The sequence below is a fragment of the Salminus brasiliensis genome, chromosome 14, assembly GCF_030463535.1.
Source record: "Salminus brasiliensis chromosome 14, fSalBra1.hap2, whole genome shotgun sequence".
NCBI lineage: Eukaryota > Metazoa > Chordata > Actinopteri > Characiformes > Bryconidae > Salminus > Salminus brasiliensis.
The window spans coordinates 18,335,336-18,362,201 of NC_132891.1; the positions used below are offsets into that span (position 1 = coordinate 18,335,336).

The 26,866-nt window shown below is 40.1% G+C and overlaps 1 protein-coding gene across 1 annotated transcript; it reads left to right on the top strand.

Annotated features, from left to right (window-relative positions):
* The first annotated feature begins 1,928 nt into the window (after positions 1-1,928).
* On the top strand, positions 1,929-26,119 carry flnbb (filamin B b). Its single transcript, XM_072696031.1, is given in 54 exon segments — positions 1,929-1,975; positions 1,977-2,130; positions 2,133-2,463; positions 4,067-4,315; positions 4,557-4,654; positions 4,751-4,868; positions 5,057-5,194; positions 5,460-5,589; positions 6,389-6,525; positions 7,045-7,238; positions 7,846-7,906; positions 9,542-9,654; positions 10,885-11,467; positions 11,993-12,104; positions 12,198-12,358; positions 12,466-12,630; positions 12,712-12,835; positions 12,922-13,095; positions 13,177-13,340; positions 13,610-13,733; positions 13,818-14,014; positions 14,122-14,245; positions 14,336-14,499; positions 14,607-14,730; positions 14,823-14,992; positions 15,078-15,198; positions 15,286-15,437; positions 15,533-15,656; positions 15,780-15,964; positions 16,063-16,186; positions 16,287-16,447; positions 16,616-16,739; positions 16,842-17,005; positions 17,095-17,215; positions 17,325-17,521; positions 17,629-17,752; positions 17,860-18,023; positions 18,177-18,300; positions 18,398-18,585; positions 18,684-18,807; positions 19,333-19,396; positions 19,487-19,589; positions 19,669-19,809; positions 20,161-20,289; positions 20,583-20,756; positions 20,829-20,987; positions 22,998-23,201; positions 23,295-23,447; positions 23,622-23,744; positions 24,015-24,281; positions 24,524-24,661; positions 24,753-24,881; positions 24,965-25,141; positions 25,305-26,119. Coding segments are annotated over 54 exon segments (8,502 nt in total). The 3' UTR covers positions 25,493-26,119.
* The last annotated feature ends 747 nt before the right edge of the window (positions 26,120-26,866 follow it).

The window sequence follows — 26,866 nt, forward strand, 5'->3', positions numbered from 1 at the left end:
AAGATGTTCCCGCTGTTCACTATGGTGCATTGCCAAGAAGTACTCTGAAAATGATTTGTGCAAATGGTTGTTTCTGTATATGAAATCCCTGACTACGTGTCCAAGAACACGACATCTGAGCAATCTCACCTGAATGCATATTTGCTGCTAATATTATAGGAGCACTTCTGTATTAACATGTGTCCTTAGCCAGAATATATGTAACATGCACACCAACGTATTGAGGTGGTAGACTGGGTTGTGAGACTTATTTCATGTGTGATATGCAACACACTGGGTTGTAGCTAAACCCACCTCACCAGGCCTCTGTTCTCCACTACAGTGTCACCAGTCAAGGTTAGACATAGACCAAGTTGTTTGTCTCTTATGAGTCTATATTTCTCTCTAAATGTTGGTTAAATTGCTAAAGAGTATAAAGTGAATGCTGCTGTGGTCTTAACCACTGTTTGGGCAGGGGGACATAGGCTTATAGACCAATGCAGCTTCATTTTTTTTTAATTAATATAATTACTTATGCAATATATAATATAATTACTACTGCGATGAACAAATTCAATCTCTGCCATTGCTTTATGTTTAATTGTGCATAAATATGCACTAGTTCAGTCTAGACCTTCTTCCTCGACTTCTTGCTTTCACCCCAGGCAGGTCTGACCAAAAAAAACACGCAAAGTTAACTCTTTGTTGATTCAGACTGATTCGGACCAGAGCAAACTGTTTAACTGCTCATGTTGTTTATTGAGCACATTTATTAAACTTCCATCGTGCAGGCTAGAAAAAGTAAGTAAACCCTTTATAGTAATTTAAGATTTTCCTAGATTCCGCTTTAGCAGCAATCAACTTCTCCAAATTGTTTTCACCAAATGGTGCCTGCAAGTGAGCTGCCACACCAGGTGGGAGACCGGGGTGCGATTCCTGGACTGGGTGGACTGTGCCAATAAGTGTCCTTGTGCAGGACCTCTGACACTACATTTGCCCACCTTTGTAATACAAGTAACCTTGTAAGCTGCTCTGTATAAGAGAGTCAGCTAAATGCTTTAAATGTAAATAGATTAGCACAATGTTGAGGAGGAATTTTGGAATGGTTTTCTGCTCAGCAGTATGTCAGTATTGCATTCATAGCCCTTTCCTCAGGTAATTCTGTAGCACCATGATAAGTTTAAGGTCAGGCCTCTCACTTGGGCATTCCAAAATATCTACCTACATACTCCTGCTGTTTTGATACACCTTTTGACTTTATGATTCCGCTATTGATTGCAAAGCAGTGTCAACCCATGGGCCTTCCTCCACCATCCTTCATAGTTATGAGGTTTTGGTGTTGGTGTTTGTTTTTGTCCAATCCGAGTGCATTGTGCGTTTGTGCTAAGAAGTTTGGTCTTTGGCTTAATTAGCATTCGTAAAACCCATCCTGCCAGCACAGTGTTTAAGGATGAGGGTAGTATGGTGTCATGCATTCCAGAACAGCTTTCCAAGAAGGTACTTGACCATGACCTCTTTTTGGAAAGAGAAAGTTTACTCATTCTGAGACCCATAAAACAAAACTGCTTTACTCCAAGTGCTTCTCATGTAGAAATGCATGCTTCCGTGTCATAAGAGAGCCCACCCAAATGAGTCATACCTATTCTCCTCCACTCAGAAAACATGAGGACATGAGCTTATCAAAAGGCCTCTTGTAATAATACACTCCGTTTATGCCAGAATAAATGAGGCCTAATGTCACCGATGATGGGGTTAGAAGTACCGAAATGACGTCAGGTATTGGAAGAGGGGGAATCGGACCGCAGGTGGGGATCGGTTTCAGTCCTCTGGGGCAAGGATCCTGTTGCTGACCTCTGTCGTCACAGTAAATACATTCTCCACACACTGAGGTAATTGCACTCTCTGTTTTTGTTATTTTGCCCCATAACTTGGTGGGGGGGTCTTGCACAATGACGAAACTTCAAGTTCTGAAGAATCAGTTCTCTCAGCGAGATGTATCCCCAAAGGCACTGTAGAATCATGACTGACCATTGGTTGGAGAGGAAGAAGAAGGAGGACTTCCTCGTGCAGCAGGTCTGCACAAAAGCTCATATTGCACCTATGCATTGGTATAAATGCTCTTTAACAGGAAAAGATCACAGATTTGTGGACTGAGAGAGGTAGAGAGAGAGATGAGTGACTTTATCAACAGTGTGACTGCAGCCCAGATTAACTTGTCAGATGATGCACCCTGGAAAAAGATCCAGAAGAACACATTCACACGGTGGTGCAATGAACATCTTAAATGTGTGGACAAGCAGATTAATGATCTCCGGTTTGACCTTAGTGATGGCCTGAACCTCATCTGCTTACTGGAGGTACTGAGCCACAAGAGGATGGTCAGAAAGTACCATGCGCGACCTACACTTAGACAACTCAAGCTGGACAATGTTTCGGTGGCACTGGAGTTTTTGGATCGTGAGAAGATCAAGTTGGTGTCTATAGGTAGGTTTAGTTTTAACCCTTATTAAATTAACTTTCCATGTATTTATCAGGGATTGCTGATCTAGTACCTTCTGAATGTTTTTAATTCAATGGACAGGAGCAGCTTCTTGGAATCACGTTCAAGAAATGTGCTGCGTCACATACTTAAGACCAGTTGCCTGTTCAGGGTTGGCTATGTACAGCATGTTGTCTGGACTGTGTTATGAGCTCTGTACGTGTCCTGTGGTATCTGGCACCGAAGATGTCAGCAGCAGATTCTTTAAATCCTGTAATCTGTGAGGTGGGGCCTCCATGGATCAGACTTGTTTGTCCAGTACATCCCACAAATGCTCTATCAGATAGAGATCTGGGGAATTTGGAGGCCAAGCCAACGCCTTGAGCTCTCTGTCATGTTCCACATAGCATTCCTAAACAATTTTGGCAGCATGTTTTCCCACTGTTGTAGCACATATGTTAAAATGTGCCCAACACATCATGTGTTAAATCATTGCCCAAACTCACTGGTTATGTCAGTGATAAGCTGACAATACTCTCGTCTGAAGATATATATATATATATATATATATATACTCAGCTAGCTAGAAAGCTAATTTAATCATAGCTAGGTCAGCTAAGCTCACCTTAGCAACACAAAAAAGAAAGAACTATGAATTCTAGCCTTCCTGTAAACCACAGGACAGATAATTAACGTTAGCGAAGGTCTGAACGTTTTTGACTTGATGTTTGTATGTGTGATTGAGAAAATTAATGATTTAATTAGATGCTGACTTAATTCTTTAAAGCAACACTATACAGCATTTGTACCTTGACAAAACAGCTTTAACAAGTTGTATAATATTTGTATAATATTCTGTAATATCTCTCTACTGCAACAGTCCACATGCTCTTTTCACCTTCAGTTTATCTCTCAGCATGGCCAGAAATGTGTCCTTTAGTGGCGGCTCAAAGCACAAATTCCACTTTCCGACTGTAGGGGGAGACCAGGAGTAAGAAATACCAGTTCTTCATAATGCTGCTTTAATGTAATGGTTAACTGACAACATTTATAGTAAATGTATTGATTTTGTAACAGTTCTTTTATGCCAAATGAATGCAGAGTGCATCTATGACAGATTTAGTAATTAGAACACTGTGTTAAAATGGGAAGATATGGAAATAACGCACTGTTATCGTTGTCAAAAATGTTTTGGCCCCTAACTAGACACATGAGTGTGTGTTGCTTGCCACACATCTGATTTGAGAGTGTAGGTCAAAGCAACATCCACTGGCCTCATATTTCATTGCTTTGGGAAAACAATAGGCTCAACGGATTGCATCATCAGCTGTCTATTTCTCAAGACATTTTTCTGGTAATGTAAGACGTTCTGACCTTATCCTGACATTAATTATGGTTGTGCATGACTGTAAGTTCTAGAAAATGTCAACATGTAATTTATTTTGACAGGTGTATTTAAATGTATTGTATAGAGTAGCTTTGATTATACTTGTTAGTTTAAATAGTTCTAGGCAGTCATATCCAAAGACAAAGACATGTTTTGAGATGTGTTTGTAAGATGACCTGTCTGATAACCAAGTGATGTGCACATGCTTTGCTGTTCCACAGACAGTAAGGCCATAGTGGATGGAAATCTAAAGCTCATCCTGGGATTGGTCTGGACCCTTATCCTACACTACTCTATCTCCATTCCTGTATGGGAGGATGATGCCAGTGATGCAGTCACTAAACTTACACCGGAAATGAGGCTGCTGGGATGGATCCAGAGCAAAGTGACCGAGCTTCCCATCAACAACTTCAGCCAGGACTGGCAGGACGGCAAGGCATTGGGAGCCCTTGTAGATGGTCTAGCACCAGGTACTGTATCTAATATCCGAAACATGTCTAATCACTATTACTTATTGTTATGACTTACGATTGGGATTTAAGATACTGTAAAAAGTGAATATGATGAATACAGTTCCTTCTTAAGGAACTTTCGTTTCACAAGTAATAATTTCTTGTGCTCAGTTAAATAAAAAAAGTTAAGGATGATAAGCTTTATAAAGTTGTTTTGCTATTTCTCCATCCTCATGAGTGATTATTTGCATGTGTGTAGGCTTATGTCCAGACTGGGAGAGCTGGGACACAGTCCAGAGAGTGACGAACACCAGGGAGGCCATGCAGCAGGCAGATGACTGGCTGGGAGTACCGCAGGTCCAGTTTCTTCACCCACAAGGCACATTACTATATGCTTTATTTTAATACCAATTGTTGACACGTGCACTACCCTCATGTATAGTTTGTGTGCAGGTCATTGCTCCAGAGGAAATCCTTGACCCTGGGGTGGACGAACGATCAGTCATGACCTACCTCTCCCTGTTCCCCAAAGCCAGGCTGAAGCCTGGGGCTCCTCTCAAACCAAAGACTGGTAAGGCTTCTTTCATTTGAATGTAATTTTCGAGCATTACCTGTGTTTTTTCCTTGCTAATGCTATGCTTAAGCAACATTATGGTTGAATTTCTCGAGCCATCTCTTTAAACGTACCTGCAAAAATGGAGGCATGATAAGAAACAGTGTCTTTTGTCATGTCAGTCAATCCCCATTCCTCCATTTCAGTTCCTAAACCTAAGGCCTGTCGTGCCAGTGGACGAGGACTGCAGGCCAGAGGCCTTAGAGTGGGCCAGGTGGCGGGCTTTAAGGTTGACACCCACAAGGCTGGACCTGGAAACCTGGCTGTTCACATCAGTGGGCCCAGTGAGTCAACAACATCTGCTCTCTCTAAACCCTGTGGTGTTCAATGTGTTCATTGTTTTGGTCTCCTCCAACTACCTTTAGTCACACTCTCAGCACATCATAACTCCTCCCTATACTATAAGCAGTAACCAATGTATGTGCATTGTTTTGGACACAAGCGATCTCTAGATTATCAGAGAGGGGAGCAGGTGGGATCATTACCGAGAGAAATGGGGTCTCGTCTTTGCCCCTCAAGATGGATGATGTGTGTCTCTCACCCTGACAGCTGGTAATGAAGTGGCAGTGAAGCAGAGGAAAGCACTGGAGGGCATTTATACAGGCTTTGAATACATACCTGGTGATGAAGGGGACTACACCGTGAACATCACCTGGGCCAACCAGCACATCCCACAGAGGTCAGCTTTCATTCATCTTCTGCTTCTGTCTTACATTCATTAATTGGAAGCTGAGACTGCTAACCATAACAGCAATGCTGCAGATTTTTAGGAGCACTTTCATGCAGCAAATCTCCTGTTCTAACACATTACAAAGGTGTTCTATTGGATTTAGATCCAGCGGCTTGGAAGGCCACTGACTTACTGTCATGTTCATGAAACCAGTTTAAGATGACTTTTGCTTTGGGCATTAGAAGATGGGTAAATTGTGGTCAGTGACAAAACTCAAATAGGACTGTTGGCACAAGGCTGTTTGGGTTTATGACCCACCATCAGAAATTGAGATTCATCAGACCAGGCTAAGTTTTTTTCCAGTCTTTAACTGTCAAGTTTTGGTGAGCCTGTGCCCGCTGCAGCTTCAGCTTTTTTCAGTTCACCAGTCAAACCTCTTTTATCAACAAGGTGTTTCTGTTTGCATAACTGCTGCTTACTGGATTCTGAGTAAACTCTAGAGACTGTCTCTATGAAAATCCCAAGAGATCAGTAATTATATAAATACTCAAATCAGTCCACCTGGCACTAACACTCATCCCACACACACAAAAAAACATTCCGATGGCTGATGTCAACATTACTTGAATTTGCTGGTCTGTATGTGCTTGATCACATGATTGGAAGTGAAAATTACACAAGTGAGTAGGTGTACATGTGTCCCTCTTAAAGTGGTCAGTGAGTGCATAGGTTAGATACTTATCTTTGACAAAATATGCTTGTTTTTAATTTAATGTATTGAAACCAGTAATGTTTTTTTTTGTGGCAGTCCATTTAAGGTTCGTGTAGGGCCTAAAGCTGGTCAGCAGAAGATTAGAGCTTGGGGTCCTGGACTGGAAGGAGGAACTGTGGGGATGGCTGCTTTATTCCTGATTGAAGCCACTGGTGCTGAAGCTGGCATGCTAGGTGAGAACATTTCAGAGTCAGACTCGGTCACTTTTATTATTTGCTGTATGTTACAGATGCGAGGAACACACACACATGCAAGACTGTTAACAAATATTCAACAGAAAAAAAAGAATAAAACAAAATGAACAATAATAAAAACAATTCTGTCTATCCCGACCACTTCACTCAGCTGAGGCAGGCTTTCTACAAACTTCTAGAACCAGTTACTGCTCATTTGCATATATATATGTTTTTTATATAGCTTTTATGTCAGTTCTGGAATAGCAATAAATAAATAATAGTAAAAAAGCATGTTTATGTTTAACATTTGCATAGTGTATTTGTTTTTGTTGGTGTTTAAAGTTGTGCTAGTGTTTTAAATATTTATAGCTATATACATACAAATAAAAGTATGAAAATAAGTGAAAGAGATGCATATGTAAATAATATGTTAACTATTATGCTATTATTATGGCAACTGTTATATATTTATTTCAAACAATAACGAAACCCTCTCTCTGGACCTACCCTCTCTAGGTTTTGCCATTGAGGGCCCGTCTCAGGCTAAGATTGAGTGTGATGATCAAAACGACGGCACATGCTTTGTGAGATTCTGGCCCAGTGAAGCAGGGGAGTATGCTGTACATGTGATGTGTGATGATGAGGAAATAGAGGACAGTCCTTTTATGACATGTATAGCACCTAAGAAAAAGGGCTTCAGTTCAGATAAGGTAACAGTTTATCTGTCGGATGAGCTCTTTCTCTTTCCTGTCACGCTTCCTGCCACGCTTTACTACAACATTTTATGAAGTGTTATGTGCTGTATATCCTTTATAGATAGTGCTTCTTAAATTCTAGATCAAAGTATATGATGTAGAGGTTTGGCTACATGGGGCAGGGGAGTATAATGTAGAGTAATAAAGGCACCAAAATATTGCATATTGTGTTTCATAAGGAGCCGTTATTGTAGCTTTCTGTATTAGAAAATCTAATTAAAAGACTCAATGCCTAGAAGAAGAAACTTTTTATATTTACTGCTTCATATTTATCTGCATGGGTTTATTTATTTTCTAATCATTTAGATTAGCCTCTAGCAAATGTCCCCATATTAAAAAATCCACTTCATTACCCAAGGAAGCATTTAAAATGTCCCTTGATGACATACTGTAGCAATCACAGCTGAATGGGGAGTCGAAAGTTGTTTTATTAGATCATTTATACCAGGATATTGCTGCTCTAAAATGTTTCCAGGCTTATTGATATCACACTGGGGTAATAAAATATGTTTAGTTTACTTTGGTAAAAAGCTCATACAGGGTGACTTAATGACTGTTTCAGGTAAAGCCTGGCAAGATTCAAATTGAACCATGTGCTACAAGTTGGAGTAGGCCATTTTCAGGTGAGTCAAATATTAAGGCACTTTGTAAACTGTAGTATGGCAGACGTCTTCAAATCTGGACTTTCAGATTCCAGTTTCCAGTCCTGGACTTTGTAATCCTTGCTATGAGAGACAAAATGAGAAAAAAATATAGTGAAAAATAAGTATTTGGTCACCCACAAACAAGCAAGATTTCTGGCTCTCACAGACCTGTAACTTCTTCTTTAAGAAGCTCTTCTGTCCTCCACTCATTACCTGTATTAATGGCACCTGTTCAACCTCGTTATCTGTATAAAAGACACCTGTCCACAACCTCAAACAGTCAGACTCCAAACTTAACCATGGCCAAGACCAAAGATCTATTGAAGGACACCAGGAAGAAAATTGGAGACCTGCACCAGCATGTTGGTGTGAATAAATCAACTGTGGGAGCAATTGTACGAAAATGGAAGACATTCAAGACCATTGATAATCTCCCTCGATCTGGGGCCCCACACCAGATCTCATCCTGTCGGGTCAAAATGATCATGAGAACGGTAAACAAAAATCCCAGAACTACACGGAGGGACCTGATGAATGACCTGCAGAAAGCTGGGACCAAAGTAACAGAGGCTACCATCAGTAACACATAACGCCGAGAGAGACTCAAATCCTGCAATGCCAGGCGTGTCCTCCTGCTTAAACCAGTTCATGTCCAGGCCCGTCTGAAGTTTGCCAGAGAGAATATGGATAATCCAGAAGAGGATTGGGAGAATATCATGTGGTCAGATTAAACCAAAATAGAACTTTTTGGTAAAAACTCAACTTGTGTTTGGAGGAAGAAGAATGCTGAGTTGCATCCCAAGAACACCTACTGTGAAGCATGGGGGTGGAAACATCATGCTTCGGGGCAGTTTTTCTGGGGGGACAGGACGACTGATTCGTGTTAAGGGAAGAATGAACAGGGCCATGTTTCATGAGATTTTAAGCCAAAACCTCCTTCCATCAGTGAGAGCATTGAAGATGGAACGTGGCTGGGTCTTCCAGCATGACAATGATCCCAAACACACTGCTCAGGCAACGAAGGAGTGGCTCTGTAAAAAGCATTTCAAAGTCCTGGAGTGGCCTAGCCAGCCTCCAGATCTCAACCCCATAGAACATTTGTGGAGAGAGTTGAAAGTCTGTGTTGCCCAGCAACAGCCCCAAAACATCACTGCTCTAGAGGAGATCTGCATGGAGGAATGGGCCAAAATACCAGCTACAGTGTGTGCAAACCTGGTGAAGACTTACAGGTAACGTCTGCCCTCTGTCATTGCCAACAAAGGTTATGTTACAAAGTATTGAGTGGAACTTTTGTTATTGACCAAATACTTACTTTCCACCATTATTTACAAATAAATTATTTAAAAATTCTACAATGTGATTTCCTGTGATTTCAGCATGATGAAAATTACAGGCCGCTTTCATCTAAGTAGGAGAACTTGCACAATCAGTGGTTGACTAAATACTTTTTTGGCCGCACTGTATATGGCCAATCTGTTCCCCTACCTTCCAGCAAGAACACAATACAGGTCTGGAAACTGGACTCAAGGTCCAGATTAAAAGAACCTGGGTAGTATGGTTTTCATATTGCTGAGGTGCTGTATTTGTGTGTCTGTGTTTGTCTATGATGCGTAGATGAGGAGATGGAAACTGATCAAGACAATGAAGAAAACAGAAAGGCTGGAATTGTGAGCAGACTGGATATCAATGTTGCCAGCCCATTAGACCTGCCGACCAATGCCGCAAAGGTATTCTCATGAAGTGAAGCGCACCACCTTAAAGATAAAATGACATATATACATTTGCAAAAGTATCAAATTCTAAAAAGTAAGGGGTACATGAGTAGGATGGGTCTCTGATGATTACTGTTACTATAAACATTTCTACCCATAATGATACACTCAACACACTCATCCATGGGACAAAGAGTTTGTATAAATAACTGACAGTTTTTAACTATTATTAAAACTACAATTAAAAAAAGTTAAGCCTATGAGCTGTTACCTTAGCATTTGCTTTAATTATTTCATTTTTTGCAGAAAATGTCAGGATTTAAAGCCACATTATGTAGCAATATTAAACATTACAATTTTAGCTTCAAAATCATTTTAATGTTTTACTGACCTCGAATAAGTAGAATGGCGTTTCTGTCATCGCCGCTTCAGGCTGGAAGTCTTTTGTGAGAACTGCGTAACACCGCTTAACCCAAGTCATTTTTGTCTAAAATCCAGTAATATTACTCTGCCTTGTTAATCATGCACATGCTTTTTTCACTTCTGATGGTGGTTCTGTATCTTCCAGCTTGTTAACAAATGCTTGTGTAGAGCTGTGTATGAGGGAGAGTCAAACCTCAATTTTTATTTACTAAAATAATGTGAATTACTCTCCACAACTGTAGGGGGGGGGCCCAGCTGCAAAGAAATGCCAGTTCTTACATAATGCTACTTTAATATTGATTTGTATTGCAACTCTAAAATCAAATTAAATCAAATTTATTTGTGTAGCGTTTTCTACAACTGAGCAGCTTTACAGGAATCAGTAATGAAACAAAAGATCAACAAAACATAAAACAGAAACCCATGGGTGAGCATGGCAAATGTGACAGTGGCAAGGAAAAACTCCCTCAGAGCTGGAGGAAGAAACTTACAAGGGGGACCCATCCTTCTCTGGTCAGAACTATTTCTGAATTATTGATAAAAAAGTCACTGTACCACCACATTAGATGTCCTTTCATAGTCACATTAGTGGTAGTAAGAATAATGAAAAATCCATGTAAACTTTATTGTAATCGATAAAATGGAGGGTGGGCAACTTGTCCAAGGCAGGTATCAGTAGCTGAAGGGTGAGCAGCTGGTCTGACAGAATTAATATTTGTACTAGAACATTTTGAAAAGCTAGTCGTGACCAATGCACTGCAAGATCAGCGTACATTATAATCATGAAATAGGGATGTTTGATGATTTCTGTTCTCCCTTCAGGTGAGGGCTTATGGACCAGGCTTACAGGGTGGTCTGCTGGGGCAGCAGGCTGAATTTACCATAGACACAAGAGAAGCAGGCAGTGGAAGACTTACCGTCACAGTGGAAGGTCCATGTCAGGTTACGCTGCAGTGTACTGACAATGAGGATGGCACATGTGCTGTTTTCTACTTACCCACTGAGCATGGGCAATACTCAATCAGAATCTTCTTTGGCAAAACACAAATTCCTGGTTCCCCATTTTACCCCGTGGTGCAGCTCCCTCTTGACCCCTCTAAAGTAACAGTATCAGGCGCTGGTTTGACCAAGGGGAAAGTGGGTGAACCATGTATAGTGAACATAGACTGTGTCATGGCTGGGTCAGGTGACCTCTATGTAGAAGCTGTGTCTGACACAGGAGCTATAGCCGAGACTAAAGTGCAGGAGAATGAAGATGGTAGTTACACAATTGCTTACGTGCCCTTCACTGCCGGTGTCTACACGCTTCTTCTGAAATACGGAGGCAAAGTGGTGCCGAACATTCCAGCAACAGTTGTGGTGGATCGAGCAGTCTACAAAAGCCATGTTAAATTGACAGGGCAAGGTAAGGCAATGCACTCATGGTCTTTTGAATGTGATTCTGTAGAACAGGGGGTATCCAATCCTGGGCCTAAAGAGCTATCATGTAGGAGGGTATAGATCCAACAGACCTGGCTCTAATAGTCAGACAACCCTGAGGTCTTTCATTACCTGGATTGGGTGTGTGTGGGTTGCAGCCAAACTCTGCTGGGTGGTAGATACACTAATATCAGTATTAGGTACCCTTGGGTAGAGGTACTACTTTTGGTTCTGCAAGGAACCTTTCAATGGATTCTGTACAAGTTAAGTGAAATAATATAGAGGCCCTTTAAACCTTTTTATTGACCTTTTTGACATTGACATTTTGTTAGCAAAAAAGGTCTAGAACTATCTACTAAAAAAAATTGCTTAGGGGTCCAAAAATGGTTCTTCTATGGCATGGGTCATACATTCTGGTCCGGGAGGACGGTGTCCAGCACAGTTTGGTGACTGTGGTGGCTGTTTTATTGGGTAATTTTGTGTGTTTGTACTATTGCCTCTAACCTAACAGGAGACCTGGGGAATGCAGAAGGGAATCATGATCCAAGCAAAGTACTTGCAGATGGTCTAGGACTCCTACAGGGCCTTACAGGACATCCCAATAAGGTCTACATAAACACAAGGTTAGCCATTGCCTGCTTTATATCCAAGCACAAATAAGACAACTGAAGCCAAAGAGGATAAGTGACCCATTATGTAATGGCGTTCTTTGGCAGAGAGGCTGGAAAAGGCAATCTTGAAATAATGGTGGAAGGTCCATCTGAGTCTAAGGTCTCATGCAAGGACAACAAAGATGGAAGCTACACTATGGAATACACTCCGTCTGTTGCTGGGCAATATGATGTTAACATAACGTATGGAAGGAAGAGCATTCCAGGTGTGCTCTGAATGCCCAAATTCACTCATTTCGTCTGAGATGATTTGGCTTGATTAGACAGGATTCCAATGCTGAACATGCAATTAATAAATTGTTGTACTTGGCAGGTAGTCCCTTCAAATCAACAGTAAAGGATGTTTCCTGCACCAATGCAGACATTTCTAGAGAAGGTTTACAGGGAGAAATCTGTGCCCAAAGTTCTCAAACCTTCACAATTGACAGCAGGAACACTGGCAAATTACCAGAGACAGTGTCTGTGATTACTCCTCATGGTGAGTCCCTTATTTGGGTTAAATTTACTAAGACGTTTCTGCTTGACATTTATGAACTATGTCTTCTATTGCATGGTTAAGGTAAGACTGAGCTGCTGGAGATTAAGGACAGTGGAGATGGGACCTACACAGTGAACTATTCCCCTTTTATGGAGGGTCCTCATGCTTTAATGGTTAAATATGCTGAGGATGATTCATATAGCAGGTGAGATTTTGCTCAGCGTGAATGTGCAATCATGCTTAAACTGATGCTGTCTGGTTTAATGGAATCTTGAACATTGTAATCCACAGTCCTTTTAACTTTGACGTACTGCAAAGTCCAACTGATGACAGAAAAAAAGACAAAGATCAAGACCCCAGAAGTAAGGCGAACATTCATGGGCAAGGTTTGGAATCTGGAGTCTTTGCTACCGGTGGCCCACATTCATTAGGAGTAAAATACACTAATGAAGAGGCTTTTAGTAGGTGAGACAGATGGTCTTCCACAAAACTTTGTTCTGTGTTGTTTTGTATTTTCAATATACTGCAAATTGTTTGTTTTTACAGCCCCCATGGATTCTATGTGCTGGATGCTGAGGACACTTCACAGTGTATCATTACTGCACCAGGCTTGGTGTCAGGACTTTGCAGTCAATCTCCTCAAATCTTCACAATTGACTGCAACGAATGTGGAAGGTTTCCTACTTCTGTCACTATGATGACTCCCAATGGTAAAGGTGTTCTCTCATTTAGTTAGCCAGAAGAAAGGCACCTCACATTTAAAAAGGGGGGTGCATAAAAATTTTATCAAAAATCTAGATTATTATTTTTATATAGTGGTATTTTGGGGCTTGTCTATTTTAATCTAAACATACATTTCCTTTTTTCAAGTTTGTTCTCACTGAAATGTATTTGTTCTGTATAAAAGAATAATTGTGACCATAACATAAATTTTTCCATTGATATTTGTTCTATTAGTAATATATTTTAATTGCAACAGGACTGATTGACTTGCTTGGTGTTGAAGACAATGAAAATAGGACCTACACAGTGAACTACTGTCCTTGTGTAGAAGGTCCTCACTCTCTGATGATAAAATATGGAGACAATAGAACATACAGCAGGTCAGAAAGTTAGTTTCTATGTTTTATTTAAGACCAGGTGTTTCTGTGTTTGATTTTGGTATTCTAAAGATGGTATGCATGTAGTCCTTTCAGTTTCCAAGTGCTGCCCAGTCATGATGGCATCAAGGACGATGTCCCACCTCAGGACTGCAAAAGTAGGAGGAGGGTATCTGGATCAGGCTTAGATAGAAACATCTTCCCTAGAACTCCTCAGAAGTTCACAATTGATGACAGCAGCACTGGAGAAGCACCAGAGACTGTTGCCATTGTTAGACCTGATGGTGAGGACGTGCCTGTGGAACAGCAGTGTTTTGTCATCTGTATGGATTCTGTACAGTGGTTCTGTACTTGTTTTATTGTTGTGAATGTTGTTATTTGGATGCTTTAGGTTCAATTGAGCTGGGAGAAGTCAGTGATAATGGAGATGGAACTTACAGTGTTGTCTACTGCCCTTCCATAGATGGCCCTCATTCTTTAGAAGTGAAATACACAAAAGACGATGCTTTTAGCAGGTGAGATTCTAATAAACATTTTAAAGAAGGTGAATAAGTTTTAGTTCATTTCTCCTGTGTGTTCCTGAAGTGTTCTTCATTATTTTGTAGACCGTTCAAGTTCCATGTGCTTCCTATAGATGATACATGTGAAGCAAAAATCTCAGGATCAGGCTTAAAGTCTGGGATTTGCACTCAAAGTCCTCAAACTTTTACGGTTGACTGTAGCACAACTGGAAAAGTTCCACAATCTGTAGCTGTTGTTTCTCCAAAAGGTATGCCTGCATCAGCTAGGGTTTTCTTTTCTTTTCTCTTATTGAGACAGTTGAGAATTCCAACAGTATTCTGCTTTTTACTGATTTTACTGGGCTTCTGAACACAGGTGTGACTGAGCTGATGGAGGTTAAAAGCAATGGAGATGGAACCTACACGGTGAGCTACTCTCCAACCACTGAGGGTCTTCACTCTTTGATGGTGAGATATGCTGAGGATGACTCATACTGTAGGTAAGTCCAGAATCACGTGGTGCACTACATAATGACAGAGCTTGGATCTGTGCGTCATTGTATCAACTGTGTTGTGTCATGTGTGTGTTTAGACCCTTCACTTTCCAAGTGCTTTCCACTACTGATGGTTCAGAGCAGGAGATGAGTAGAAAAGAGAATGTTTCTGGACGAGACACAGCAGGAATATGTGCAGGCATTCCCCGAATCGTTGGCTACAGTGATGATGGAGAGGCGGAGACAGGTGCTTTGCTGAAACCTGATGGTGAGCACATAGTACTTGTGGAATCTCATGGTTAAATTTATTTTAATATAATATGACAACAATGGTTGTCTTTGTTCACATGAAGGTACGTGTCTGGTAAAGGAGACGGACAATGGAGATGAGCCCTATACAGTACACTGCACACCTTCTACAGAAGGTCTGAACTCCCTGGATGTTAAAAACACCAATGAAATGGCATTTAGGCGGTAGGGCAGAAAAGGCTTTGGTCCTTCTTGATTCTTCTGTTTTTCAAGAGAACACTGTATTACACTGTGATTTTCTGATCCAAGCAGGTCTGATAGGTTCCTAGTGCTGCCTGCAAAAGCAGAGTCACAGGTGAAGATCTCTGGAGCAGGAATAAAGTCTGGCATGTGCAGTCAGGCACCACAAACATTCACCATAAACTGTAGTACACCTAAATCCGTGGCCGTATTGTCACCAAATGGTAATTAGGAAACACAGACAGACACGATTTTTTAATTTTTCAGAGGTATATCAATCATAATGAATCTTGTGCATTGTCTATGTCTATTGGTTCAGGTGAGACTGAACTGGTTGAGGTGAAAGACAATGGAGATGGGACCTACACAGTAAACTATTGTCCTTCTATGGAAGGTCCTCACTCTTTGATTGTCAGACATGCTGAAGAGGAGTCTTTTAGCAGGTAATATGATAGTTATTTGTGTCTTGTCAATTAAACATGTATTTTCTTTTTTTTTTTTTGGTACTAATTATGCATTTGTTTCTTAACTCCATTACATTGAAAACATTGTTTCTCTCATTTTAGCCCTTTTAAGTTCCAAGTGCTTCCAGCACCAGCAGCGGTCAACCAGAATATCCCAGTTCAAGATCTGAAAGTGTCTGGCCAAGATCTTATGGGGGCAGTTTATCAAAACATCCCTCAGACCTTTACAATAGACTGTAACGACAACGGGGAAGCACCAGAGACCGCAGCAGTGGTGAAACCTGATGGTAAGAACCTGTTTAAATGTTCAAAATCTGTGTTTTAAACCATATCATATCCACAAATAATTAGTCTACTCTTATTGGTCTCCTCTTGATGCCTTAAGGTTCATTTGATCTCCTTGAGGTGCATGATAATGAAGATGGCACATGCAGTGCTGCATACACTCCTTTGATGGAGGGCTCTTATTGTTTGGTCTTCAAATATGCCAAAGAGGACTCCTATTGCAAGTGAGGCAGGAATTACGGCTATTTAAAATGTCACACATTCTTCATATTTCTTAATATTGAGTTAATGTGCCATGCTTTTTGATGCTCTGTTATTTTGCAGACCCATTGTGTTTCAGGTCCTTCCCACAGAATATACTACTCAGATTAAGGTTACTGGGCAAGGCCTGGAGTCAGGGATATGTGTCCAAAGACCTACAGTTTTCACAGTTGACTGCAGCCAAACAGATGCTCTGGAAGCTGTGGCGATAATATGCCCTAATGGTAAGACCAAAGAGGGATGTTCTGATTTATGTAAGGTATATTCTCATATATGTGTGTTCATGTTTTTTGCCACCATTCACAAACACTATCTGCCCTTTCATGACAAACATGAGATATTAGATTTTCTTATGAAAGTATGTTGTGATTATTGATTCTTCTATTGAATAGGAACCAGTAAATCCCTACAGGCTACAGACAATGGAGACAGGACCTATTCGGTCAGTTTCTCCCCTTCTATGGAGGGTCCTCACTCAATGTTGGTGAGAATACTAGGAGAGGACAAATACTGCAGGTATGAGGAGCTTGAATATTATTTAGTCTTTACAAAATCATAAGCTAACCCCATTTATTTTGAAGCAGGGAGAGACAGAGAAATTTGTTTTGCATCCCAAAGCGTTGTAGGGTTCCAAGTACTTCCAGGTGAGGAGGTGAAGGAGATAAAGGTCAGTGGACCTGGCCTGGATTCAGGCATCTGTGCCCAAAGTACTCAGACTTTCATAATAGAATGCAGTAAGACAGGGGACACACCAGAGGCTATATCCATACTGACCCCATATGGTAAGAAATGGCTGATTTCAATAGTTTTTGCTATTTATTTATTTTTTTCAAAATGGACTTCAAACCATTTCTGTTCGGCATGGTGGCAGGTTTGATGGAGCAGGTTGAAGTTAAGAACAATGGAGGCACTTACATAGTCAGCTACACTCCGTCTGTTGATGGGGTTCATTCCTTGATGGTCAAATACGCAAATGAGGATTCATATTTCTGGTAAGATTCCTTAAGTCTGTAACCTTATCTGATTAAAATTAAACTGTTAATATGTGGCATTGATATGAGCCCAGTTGCAGTAATCCTGCCAATGTGAACTTCTATACAGTCCTTTCAAGTTCCATGTGCTGCCCAGTACTAATGCTGAAAAAGAGCTTGGCTCAGTGGAGGTACTGAAGAATAGGGTTGGAATATCTGAACATGGCTTGGAGTCTGGAATCTGCACTAGAACTCCTCAAACATTCACCATTGACAGAAGCAGCACTGGAGAAGCACCAGAGATGGTTGCTGTGGTGAAGCCTGATGGTTAGAGTCATCTTTTCATCTAATTTACATTCATTTTTACGATATTTTTCTGTTATCTAGTAGATATAGTAAGTAAACAATATAATAATCTTGTTTATGTGCTATAGGTACAGTCAAGCCTGTTGACAAATCAGACAATGGTGATGGAACTTACTCTGTGGCCTACTCAGCCTCTGACGAAGGCTCTTACTACTTAATGGTCAAATACGGTAATGAAGATTCTTTTCGAAGGTGAGGTTTAAAGGATGCATTTCACCAACAGACAGTTTATGAGAATTACATGCTGACTGGGAAATATACCCACATTTGTCTCATCATAAGTACTATGTGTGTTACAGTCCCTTTGAGTTTCAAGTCATTCCGGATAGTAACAAAGGAGAGTCGGAAATATATGGCCTCGGTTTGGAGTCAGGGATTTCTGCCCAGGTTCCTCAGACCTTCAGAATCAACGGCAGTAAAACTGGGAAGACTCTGGACTCTGCCGTTATGATGGCTCCAAATGGTGAGACAATGTTTTTGCAATCTTTCTGAAAAAAAAAAAAAAATAATAATAATAATATATATATATATATATATATATATATATATATATATATATATATATATATATATATATATATCTGGATATATTCTTAACATGTGTATGTGGCTCTAGGTAATACTGAGCTGGTGGACATCAAAGACAAAGGAGATCCAACCTACACAGTGAACTATTCCTCGTCTGTAGAAGGCTCTTCCTCTTTTACAGACAAATATGCTGAGGATGATCCTTTAAGCAGGTGACTCTTTTCAGACATACAGCACACATATCATAGTTTTCCTTTACTGTCAAGCTGCTTGTTCCCTACATATATGCATATACTGAATTTATTTTAGCCCACTGAAGTTCCAGGTGTTGCCTACAAGTGACTGTATGATGGGAAACGGCGAGCTAAGAGATACAGTAAAGATTCCTGACCAGAAATTAAACACAGGAATCCATACAGGAAACCCCCAGGCATTTACATTTAAATCCAGCAGCACTGGAGCAGCACCAGAGGTCGCTGCCGTGGTCAGTCCAGATGGTAAGAACTTCATACAGTGTGTACTTGACTGCCAGAACAGCTTTTAGAGACTTAATATGAAGAAATATGTGTGTGTGTGTGTTTATTGTGATCTTTAGGTACAATTGAGGTACTGAAAGTGACCGACAATGCTGATGGGACATATAATGTGACATACTTCCCATCTGGTGACGGTGTACATTCCATGATTGTCAGATATGCTGACGAGGAGGAATTCCACAGGTAAGACTGATGAGAACCAGGACATATGATTTTTTTTATATGTAAAGTGAGTGAGTGGCAAGAAACATATAGGTGCCAAAATGGTTCCTTGGACTGGTGTCATAGAATAAATACCTTTGGTCCCCCTTAAAAGCCTTTCAATAGATGGTTCTTTAAAGGATTATTTAAGTGTTTTTCACTCTAACCCCCATCTGCTTTTGTGCATTTGTATCACATGGTCTGTTACCATAGGCAATAGTTCAGATGTGTTTCTGTGTATAGAGATAACATACCTTGGCAATAGGACAGAACAGAAGATAGCTCAGATAACTCTGAGTCGACAAGATGTCTATACCTTCACATGCTATGAATGTTGCATCCACTGAAAGGTTCTCGAGGCAGCCAAATATAGTTCCTCCCTGGCATCAATCCTAAGAACCCTTAAGGTGCCATTTTCATTTGAGTGTAATTTTTAGAGTGTATTCTGAATTACAGCAAGCTGCTAATTGCTGCTCTTTTGCCTTTGTCCTCACATGTTTTCAACAGTCTGACTGAGTTCAGTGTATTACCTCCTCATGAGCTGACCAGTGAAAAAGCCCTGGATAACAAAGTGGGGAATTTCTAACTTGTTAAGTGAATTTAACTTCATTTGACCAATTCATCTTAAATAAACCCTGACATTTCTAACACTGCTTCACAGGTTCTGGGAAAAGAATTGACACCATTAAACGACGCAAATCAAGCAGGACTCTTGGTGTTTGACATGGTGTTCGGGTCAGATTTATGTGAAGGTGAAATCACAGGTAAGAGTGTGGCATGTGACTCATTAACAGAGAGAAGATCATGTTATTTCAGATCATTTTTTCCAATGTTTATCCTCAGGTAAGGTGACTATGCCTTCAGGAATGACCGCACTTCTTGATGTCATTGAAAACGAAGACGGTACAATAAAGCTAAAATTCGACCCCACAGAGGAGGGCCTGCATCACATTCTTATCGAATCCAGTGCAGCTGATATACCAGGTCAGACATGACCTTACCATCTTTATACATACTAAAAAACTTTGTTTAGCTTATATAATACATGTAACACTACATAGCCAAGCACTAGTTCATGCATGCTGAATAAACCTTCTGTGTATGTGTAATGATAAAATGCAGTTGCTAGGAATTAAGCTGAATCAGTTACACATTTTAAATGTTAGTCCTCAAATCAAGTACTGTCAGACTGATCTACAGTTCACAGCTCAAGGCCAAATACTTCATCCAGTGGTCAGAAGTGATTGGATATTGGGATATAGGCTAATGGGAAGCAAGCTTAGTGTATGCTGAGTGTTTGAGTCATTCCTTACTAAAATGAAAGTTTTCCTCTAGACCTCTCTCTGCAGTATTATGTGAACAGTTCCATGAGACGCTGCATTAAAGCTCATGGGTGTGGGCTGGTGTATGGAGTTGCCCATGAGCCTGCAGTCTTTATCATTTACCATAAGGATACAAAAATAGGTGAGTAGCTTTCTTAAACTGACCATATTGAAATAATGGAGTTTTGTTGTCATTCCCTCTTTACATAAAATGAGTGTTTTAATTTATACATTTCACCACCAGGTGGCATTGCAGTAGTGATACAATGTGCTACACTCATTGCCCATTTTCTGGCCATTTATTAGAAACACAAACCGTTTCAATGTTGGTGTTAGACTGAACCATTAATTAATATGTCATTTATAATCTTTCAAACATTCATAATTCAAATATCTTGAATGTTTCTAGTTGAATTCGGATCTCTTTTTGTTCAGGAGAACTGGACATCACAGTCGAGGGTACATCTGAAGCAAAGGTATGCTGTTTGGATAATAAAGATGGTACCTGCACTGTGACCTACCTGCCCACACTACCTGGTGATTACAAGATCCAGGTCCGGCACAATGACATGCATATCTGTGGCAGCCCGTTCAAAGCCAAAATCACAGGTAAGGAGAGTAAAGCAAATCTCAAAACAGTGACCTCAGAAACCATGCTCATCAGCCATAATTCCACTTCAGATGCCAGCTTGAGGAAGTCCCAAGTCAAACTGGGCACTACAGTGGACTTTGCACTGGACATCACAGAGGAGGACATCAGTCTTCTCAATGCAAGCATCTCCTCTCCCACAGGACAGGTTGTGCCCTGTGCGCTAAAGAGACAACCTGACAACCATATTGGTGAGAGATATAAGATGGTACAGTCTTATACAAAGGTCTGGCCACCCTAGTCAAATTATGTATATTATATATTTTGAGTGAAAATAAGTTGATTTTTTATGGACATTCTAATGCTTAATTAACATTCTAATACATTTAGTCTGCATGTGCTATTATATATAACACCATATAACTTCAAACAAATAAAATTCTTTGAATCAGTTTTAATATGCTTTATTGAATAGTGCATCTGCAGTTGAATTGTTAATAGGGATAAACACTGATTAACATTAACATTAAAACCACTGACCGATGAAGTGAAGAACACTGATTTCTCCTTAAAATTGGAAATACAGTTGCGATCAAAATTATTTAACCCCCATTGCAAATTATGTTTATTAGCAAATTTCAAACTGTCAGCTGTTTATAAGAAAGGACCAGCCCCTCGGCTTGACGAACCTTACCTGGGTGTCCAAACGGCAGAGTTGCTCGCTGTCTTCAAGCGCAGACTAAAGACCCACCTTTTCCGAGAATACTTGGGCGAGGTTCAGTGTCGAGTATTATGGTCTCCATATTGATTTGTGTTTAGTAGTGTCTAAGCTTATAGACATCTTTGAATTCTAATCTATTCGACCTAGCTAGGGGTATTTTTGAGTAAATAACGAATTACTTTTGTAAGTCTAAATGCCATAAATGTAAATGTTTGTAATAAATCAGTTAAACAAGAATAATTTAAATAGCTCAACACCACTAATGATGTGTTTTCTCCAAATGCAACACAAAATTACCAATTTTAATGACCACTGCAGTCTCAAAATTATTCAGCCCCCTGCAAATCAAGTGTTGTCTCTAGCACACCTGATGCAACTAATCATGTGCTTGAGGTAAAACACATCAGATACCTGGACTGGCTGGAGTTTTGCTGACTGTGACATTTTTTGGCATTTTAGAAAAACAAAAATAAGTCAGGAGCGGCACTAAATGTTCCTAGAGATACCTCTGGAAGCATAGTTTTCAAGTTCAAAGTTAAAGGAACACTGGCTACACTACCTGGACATGGCAGAAAAAGGAAGCTATCATCCAGCAGATTCCGAAGGATGCAGGAGATCAAAAACCCAAGATTTCAGTTTGCACAGTAAGGCGCATAATAAGCGCTGAAGGTCTCCATGCCTGTACACCTCTACTGACCCAAAAGCTCAACAAAAGTCTGCTCCTATCTGCTCAAAACCATATGAATAAGCCACAGAGGTTTTGCGATATTGTTCTGTGGAGTGATGAAACAAAGCTGAAGCGCATGGGACCTTCAAACAGGACAGTGATCCCAGGCATACTTTACAGTCCAACAGAGCTTGGTTTCAGAAGAAGTCCTGGAAGAGTCTGGAGTGACCGTCACGGTCACCTGACTTGAACCCCATACAAAATCTTTGGTGGGATTTAAAGAAAGTGGTTGCAGCACACAAACTCAATAGTTACCATAAGTGGTTCAAGGAAAAACAGCTGGTAAACTGTTAATAAAGTCATGGGCATCCAAAGATCATTGTGCGTGAGGAGTGAAGGCTAGCCAGTCTGGTCTGATCTCACAGAAGAGCTATTGTAGCTCAAATTGCTGCCTGGGTTCATATTGGCTATTAAACAAGGTATACTAAAACACATCGCAGCTGACTGCAAATGGGCCTTGTAGTCATATATTGATCAGAGTCCCTGTCCACTACCAAAAGTGTCAACAATAGACAAGTGAGTATCCAAGTTGGACCGCTGAGCAATGGAAGCAAGCAAGCATTTGTGGGCTCTGCTGGACAAACAAGTCCAATCCATGAAGGCCCTAGTTTGATTAATGGAGGCCCTACCTTGCAACATGCAGAAATTAAAGGATTTGCTGCTAATGTATTGTGGAGTCCATGCCTCATTGAGTTAAATGTGTTTTAGTGGCACAAGGGTTTATGCAGGTGGTTTTTAATGTTATGGCTGATTGTTTAATAGTGGTGATCTATTTTAGTATTCATTACAATCTCATATGACTCTTGTACACAGGTATATCCTTCATCCCTAGAGAAGTGGGAGAGCACCTGGTGAGCATTAAGAAGGATGGGGAGCATGTGAGAAGCAGCCCTATCCCTGTTTGCATTAGTCAGTCAGAGATCGGAGATGCCACCAAAGTGAAGGTGTTTGGACCTGGCCTGCAAATTGGACGTACCAACCATACCTCTGAGTTTGTGGTTGACACATGGGATGCCGGTAAGATATATAAGATATATAAGTTCTTGTAAACTTAATTCTGCATGTGTTTAGAATTCTCATGTTTAACTACTACTATGATATGGCCTGCAGGATATGGTGGCCTAACCGTTGCCATTGAGGGCCCAGCTAATGTGGTCGTTTGCACAGAGGAGCTTGAGAATGGAGCCTGTAGAATCTCATACTGCCCGACCAAGGCAGGCACCTACAAAATCTATATCAAATTCTCCGATGAGCACATACCAGGTAAAATATTGCTACCAGTATCTCACTTATGTCCTTTAAAAACTGTTTATTTCTTATTGATTTGGGCTTGCGATCACAGCAGAGCACTGTAGCCTATTAATGCTTAGAATGGAATTAAAGGACTAGAAATGTAATGTGAACGATGGCAGGATTCCATTTTTGTTTTCTTTCCAGGGAGCCCTTTCCTAGCAGAGGTGACAGATGGTGGACTGATGAAAAACAGTATCACTCACTACCAGAAACCACCCACTGCTGCCACTATAGGGAAACAATGCAGTATAAAGTTCAAGATGCCAGGTAGAATACAGGCTTCAATATAATTTCAGGTCTGCTGTGACAACTTTAAGATCTGTAATGTGGACCTAGAATGTTTGTTGTTAGAAGGGAACTTATGTCTACATGAAAAATCCAGAACTTTATTGTAATTTAATATATAAATCATGGTAAACTGTATACAGTATTATGTAAAAAGCAAGCAGGATTTCCATAATTTGTACCACTTTAACAATATTCAACAACCCGTTAACACATGACATATGCTTATTATTATTTATTATATTATTATAGAAGCTGACCTGCAGAGCTTGTCTTCTAAAGTGTCGGCTCCTTCAGGAATAGCAGCAGAAGCCATGGTTGCTGCCACAGACAATGACACATATTTAGTGAGCTTTGTGCCAGAGGAAATGGGTGTGTACACTGTAAGCGTGAAGAGCCATGGCCAGGAAATTGAAGGCCTTCCACTTCAGTACACTGTTGGACCTCTTGGTGAGGGAGGTGCAGATAAAATACAGACGTGGGGTCGAGGCCTCCACAGGATTAAAGCAAGGATACCAGGTATGACCATCTTTTTTGCTGTATTCCCAGTCCTGTACCTTAGAATTTGGAGATTATGCACAAAAACATGCATTTCTTAGTATACTTTTTCCTGTAACCTCCAACTTAACGCTGAACTAATCATCTAATCCTAATTCTCACCTTAATGCTGTTGATAATCAATAATGGTGTGGCTTGTGTGGATAAGCTATAATGGACCATCAACTGAAATGGACTCTGAAATCTGTGATTTTGGTTTGCAGCTGATTTTAATGTCTGGGCACGTGAGGCTGGAGAAGGCAGCATGTCTGTTGTGGTGGAAGGACCTGGACCCACTGAACTATACTTGGATGATCACAAAGATGGATCCTTCTCTGTGTCTTACACTGCTCAAGAACCTGGTAAAGTTACTTCATAGTTACTTAAAAAAGCATCCGTTTTTATCATGTTAGCTGTCAGCCCATTCATATGAGCTTGCTTTCTATGTTTCAGGTGACTATGAGGTGTCCGTCTTGTTTAATGAGCAGCACATTTTATCAAGTCCTTTTCTTGTGTCAGTCAGAGCCCACTCTGATAACACAGAGAATTCCCTAGAAGGACTAACAACATACGAGGCCGATGGTATGCTACAATAATGTGTTGATTATAATTATCATAATAACTGACAATTCTACAGCATATTCAGCAGTACCTTTTGCTTGCAGATCATGAGCTGGTGAGTAATGGCTGTACAGAATCCTCAGACCTAAACTTCACGTGCAGCAGCAGCACTGAGTCAGGTCTCCTGTCGAATGCCTCTGAAATAACCAGCCATGGGTCAGGTCTGAGTGAGGCCACAATTGGACAGAAAAACAGCTTCTATGTGGACTGCAGCAAAGCAGGTAAGTTTGTCAACTCCTTTGAGGCCGGTGGTATAACAAAATTCACAATATGCATACAAAGCTTTTAGCTTATAAAATTGCAAATGTCTTGGTAATCGTATTACAGAAGAATATGATGACCTGTGACCTGTAATGATGTGTTATGTGTATTTGTGTTCTACAGGGAGAAATATGCTGTTTGTTGGCATGCTTGGCCCCATAGTTCCCTGTGAGAGAGTGACAGTCAGACACTTGGGCAATAATCAGTACAATGTCAACTACACTGTGAAGGAGAGGGGCAAGTACATACTAGCAGTAAAGTGGGGGGAGGAACACATCCCAGGCTCTCCTTTCCACATTGATGTTTTATGAAAGCATAAAAAAATGACTTGTAAAGCCTTAATCAGCATATCGTCACTGTCCAAAGGAAAACACATATCTCCATAATGGTGGCTTTACAGGAGAAGGCAAAAATGTTCCTAACCTGGAATGGAAGTCAATGTACAATAAGCATTTATTCTAAGTCATTTAGAGCATTTTTATTGGTCTGTTGGTCATCCAGAATTAGTGAGACGGTGTACAGAGCAGCTACTGGGTTCATATGATGGAGAAAACTAAAAACGGACAAAAATGGATATAAGTGTTTTTCATTGGACAGCAGCAATATGAGTTTAATTACATATTCATTAATTGTTAACCAATTAAATTTTCAAATCAGTAAAATTACTTATACATACACTGTATATGTTTCAAGCGTGCAGGATTTATTACTCTTTTTGAAAGTAATACATTTTCCTTTTTTATTGTGTATTAAGATTGTCAAAATAAAACAATACATATTCTGTAATATGTAATAACCATGAATAGCTACAATGTCACTTTACTTTTTAGTGTTCTTTAAAACACAGATTATACATTTATATTATGTGTTGTAGTTATATACATGCGAAATCCATCATTCATATTCTTCTATTAATAAACAGGACAAATGCAAACCCAGAGCATGTGTATGATTACTGTTTACTATTATGATTGTATGATACTAGTATGATTACTGATTACTATGATTACTAAAAAGTATAAGCTCATAAAATACCATGCAAACATTTTGGGTTTCTGAGAAAATGACAAAAGTAACACATCTGGGCCTAATGCAAGTCTATCTTACTTTGGACTTGTGTTCACTTACTTTGGAATTGTAGTCTCTGTGTTTGCACACCTTAAAACTCACCTTAAAACCTGAACCTCCATCAACAAAAAACAGCCTGTGTTTCCCTCCAGTTACAAAAGAAAGCGGTGCAAATTCCCTTCCACAGCGTGAGCTTAATAAAGCACCAGTTTAACTTGAATCAGATCTGAACTAAGAATGCTATATGAGCTTGCCCTGTCTTCTGCAGCTGTCCCACACAAAGCAACATTTGAGTGACTGCAAACAGTTGGGCCCAAATAGTAGAACTAAGATTTGTCCCCATTAGCTGGCTAACAAAAGCTTCTGTCCCCAAAAACATGTTTAACAAGATCATTAATGATTGACGGTCAAGATCACAAGCATACAAATGACATAGACTACTTTTAGATTAGGGCTAACGACTAACAAGTAATTTTCTTTCAATTAATAAATTATTTTGTCGATTAGTTGAGAATTAAAATTTTCTTTTTTTTTCACAACTGTAAATAAAGGTTTACATATTTGATGCAAAACTGCAGCATAATAGTCAGTAGTGCAGTGAGGTATTATTACCCCTT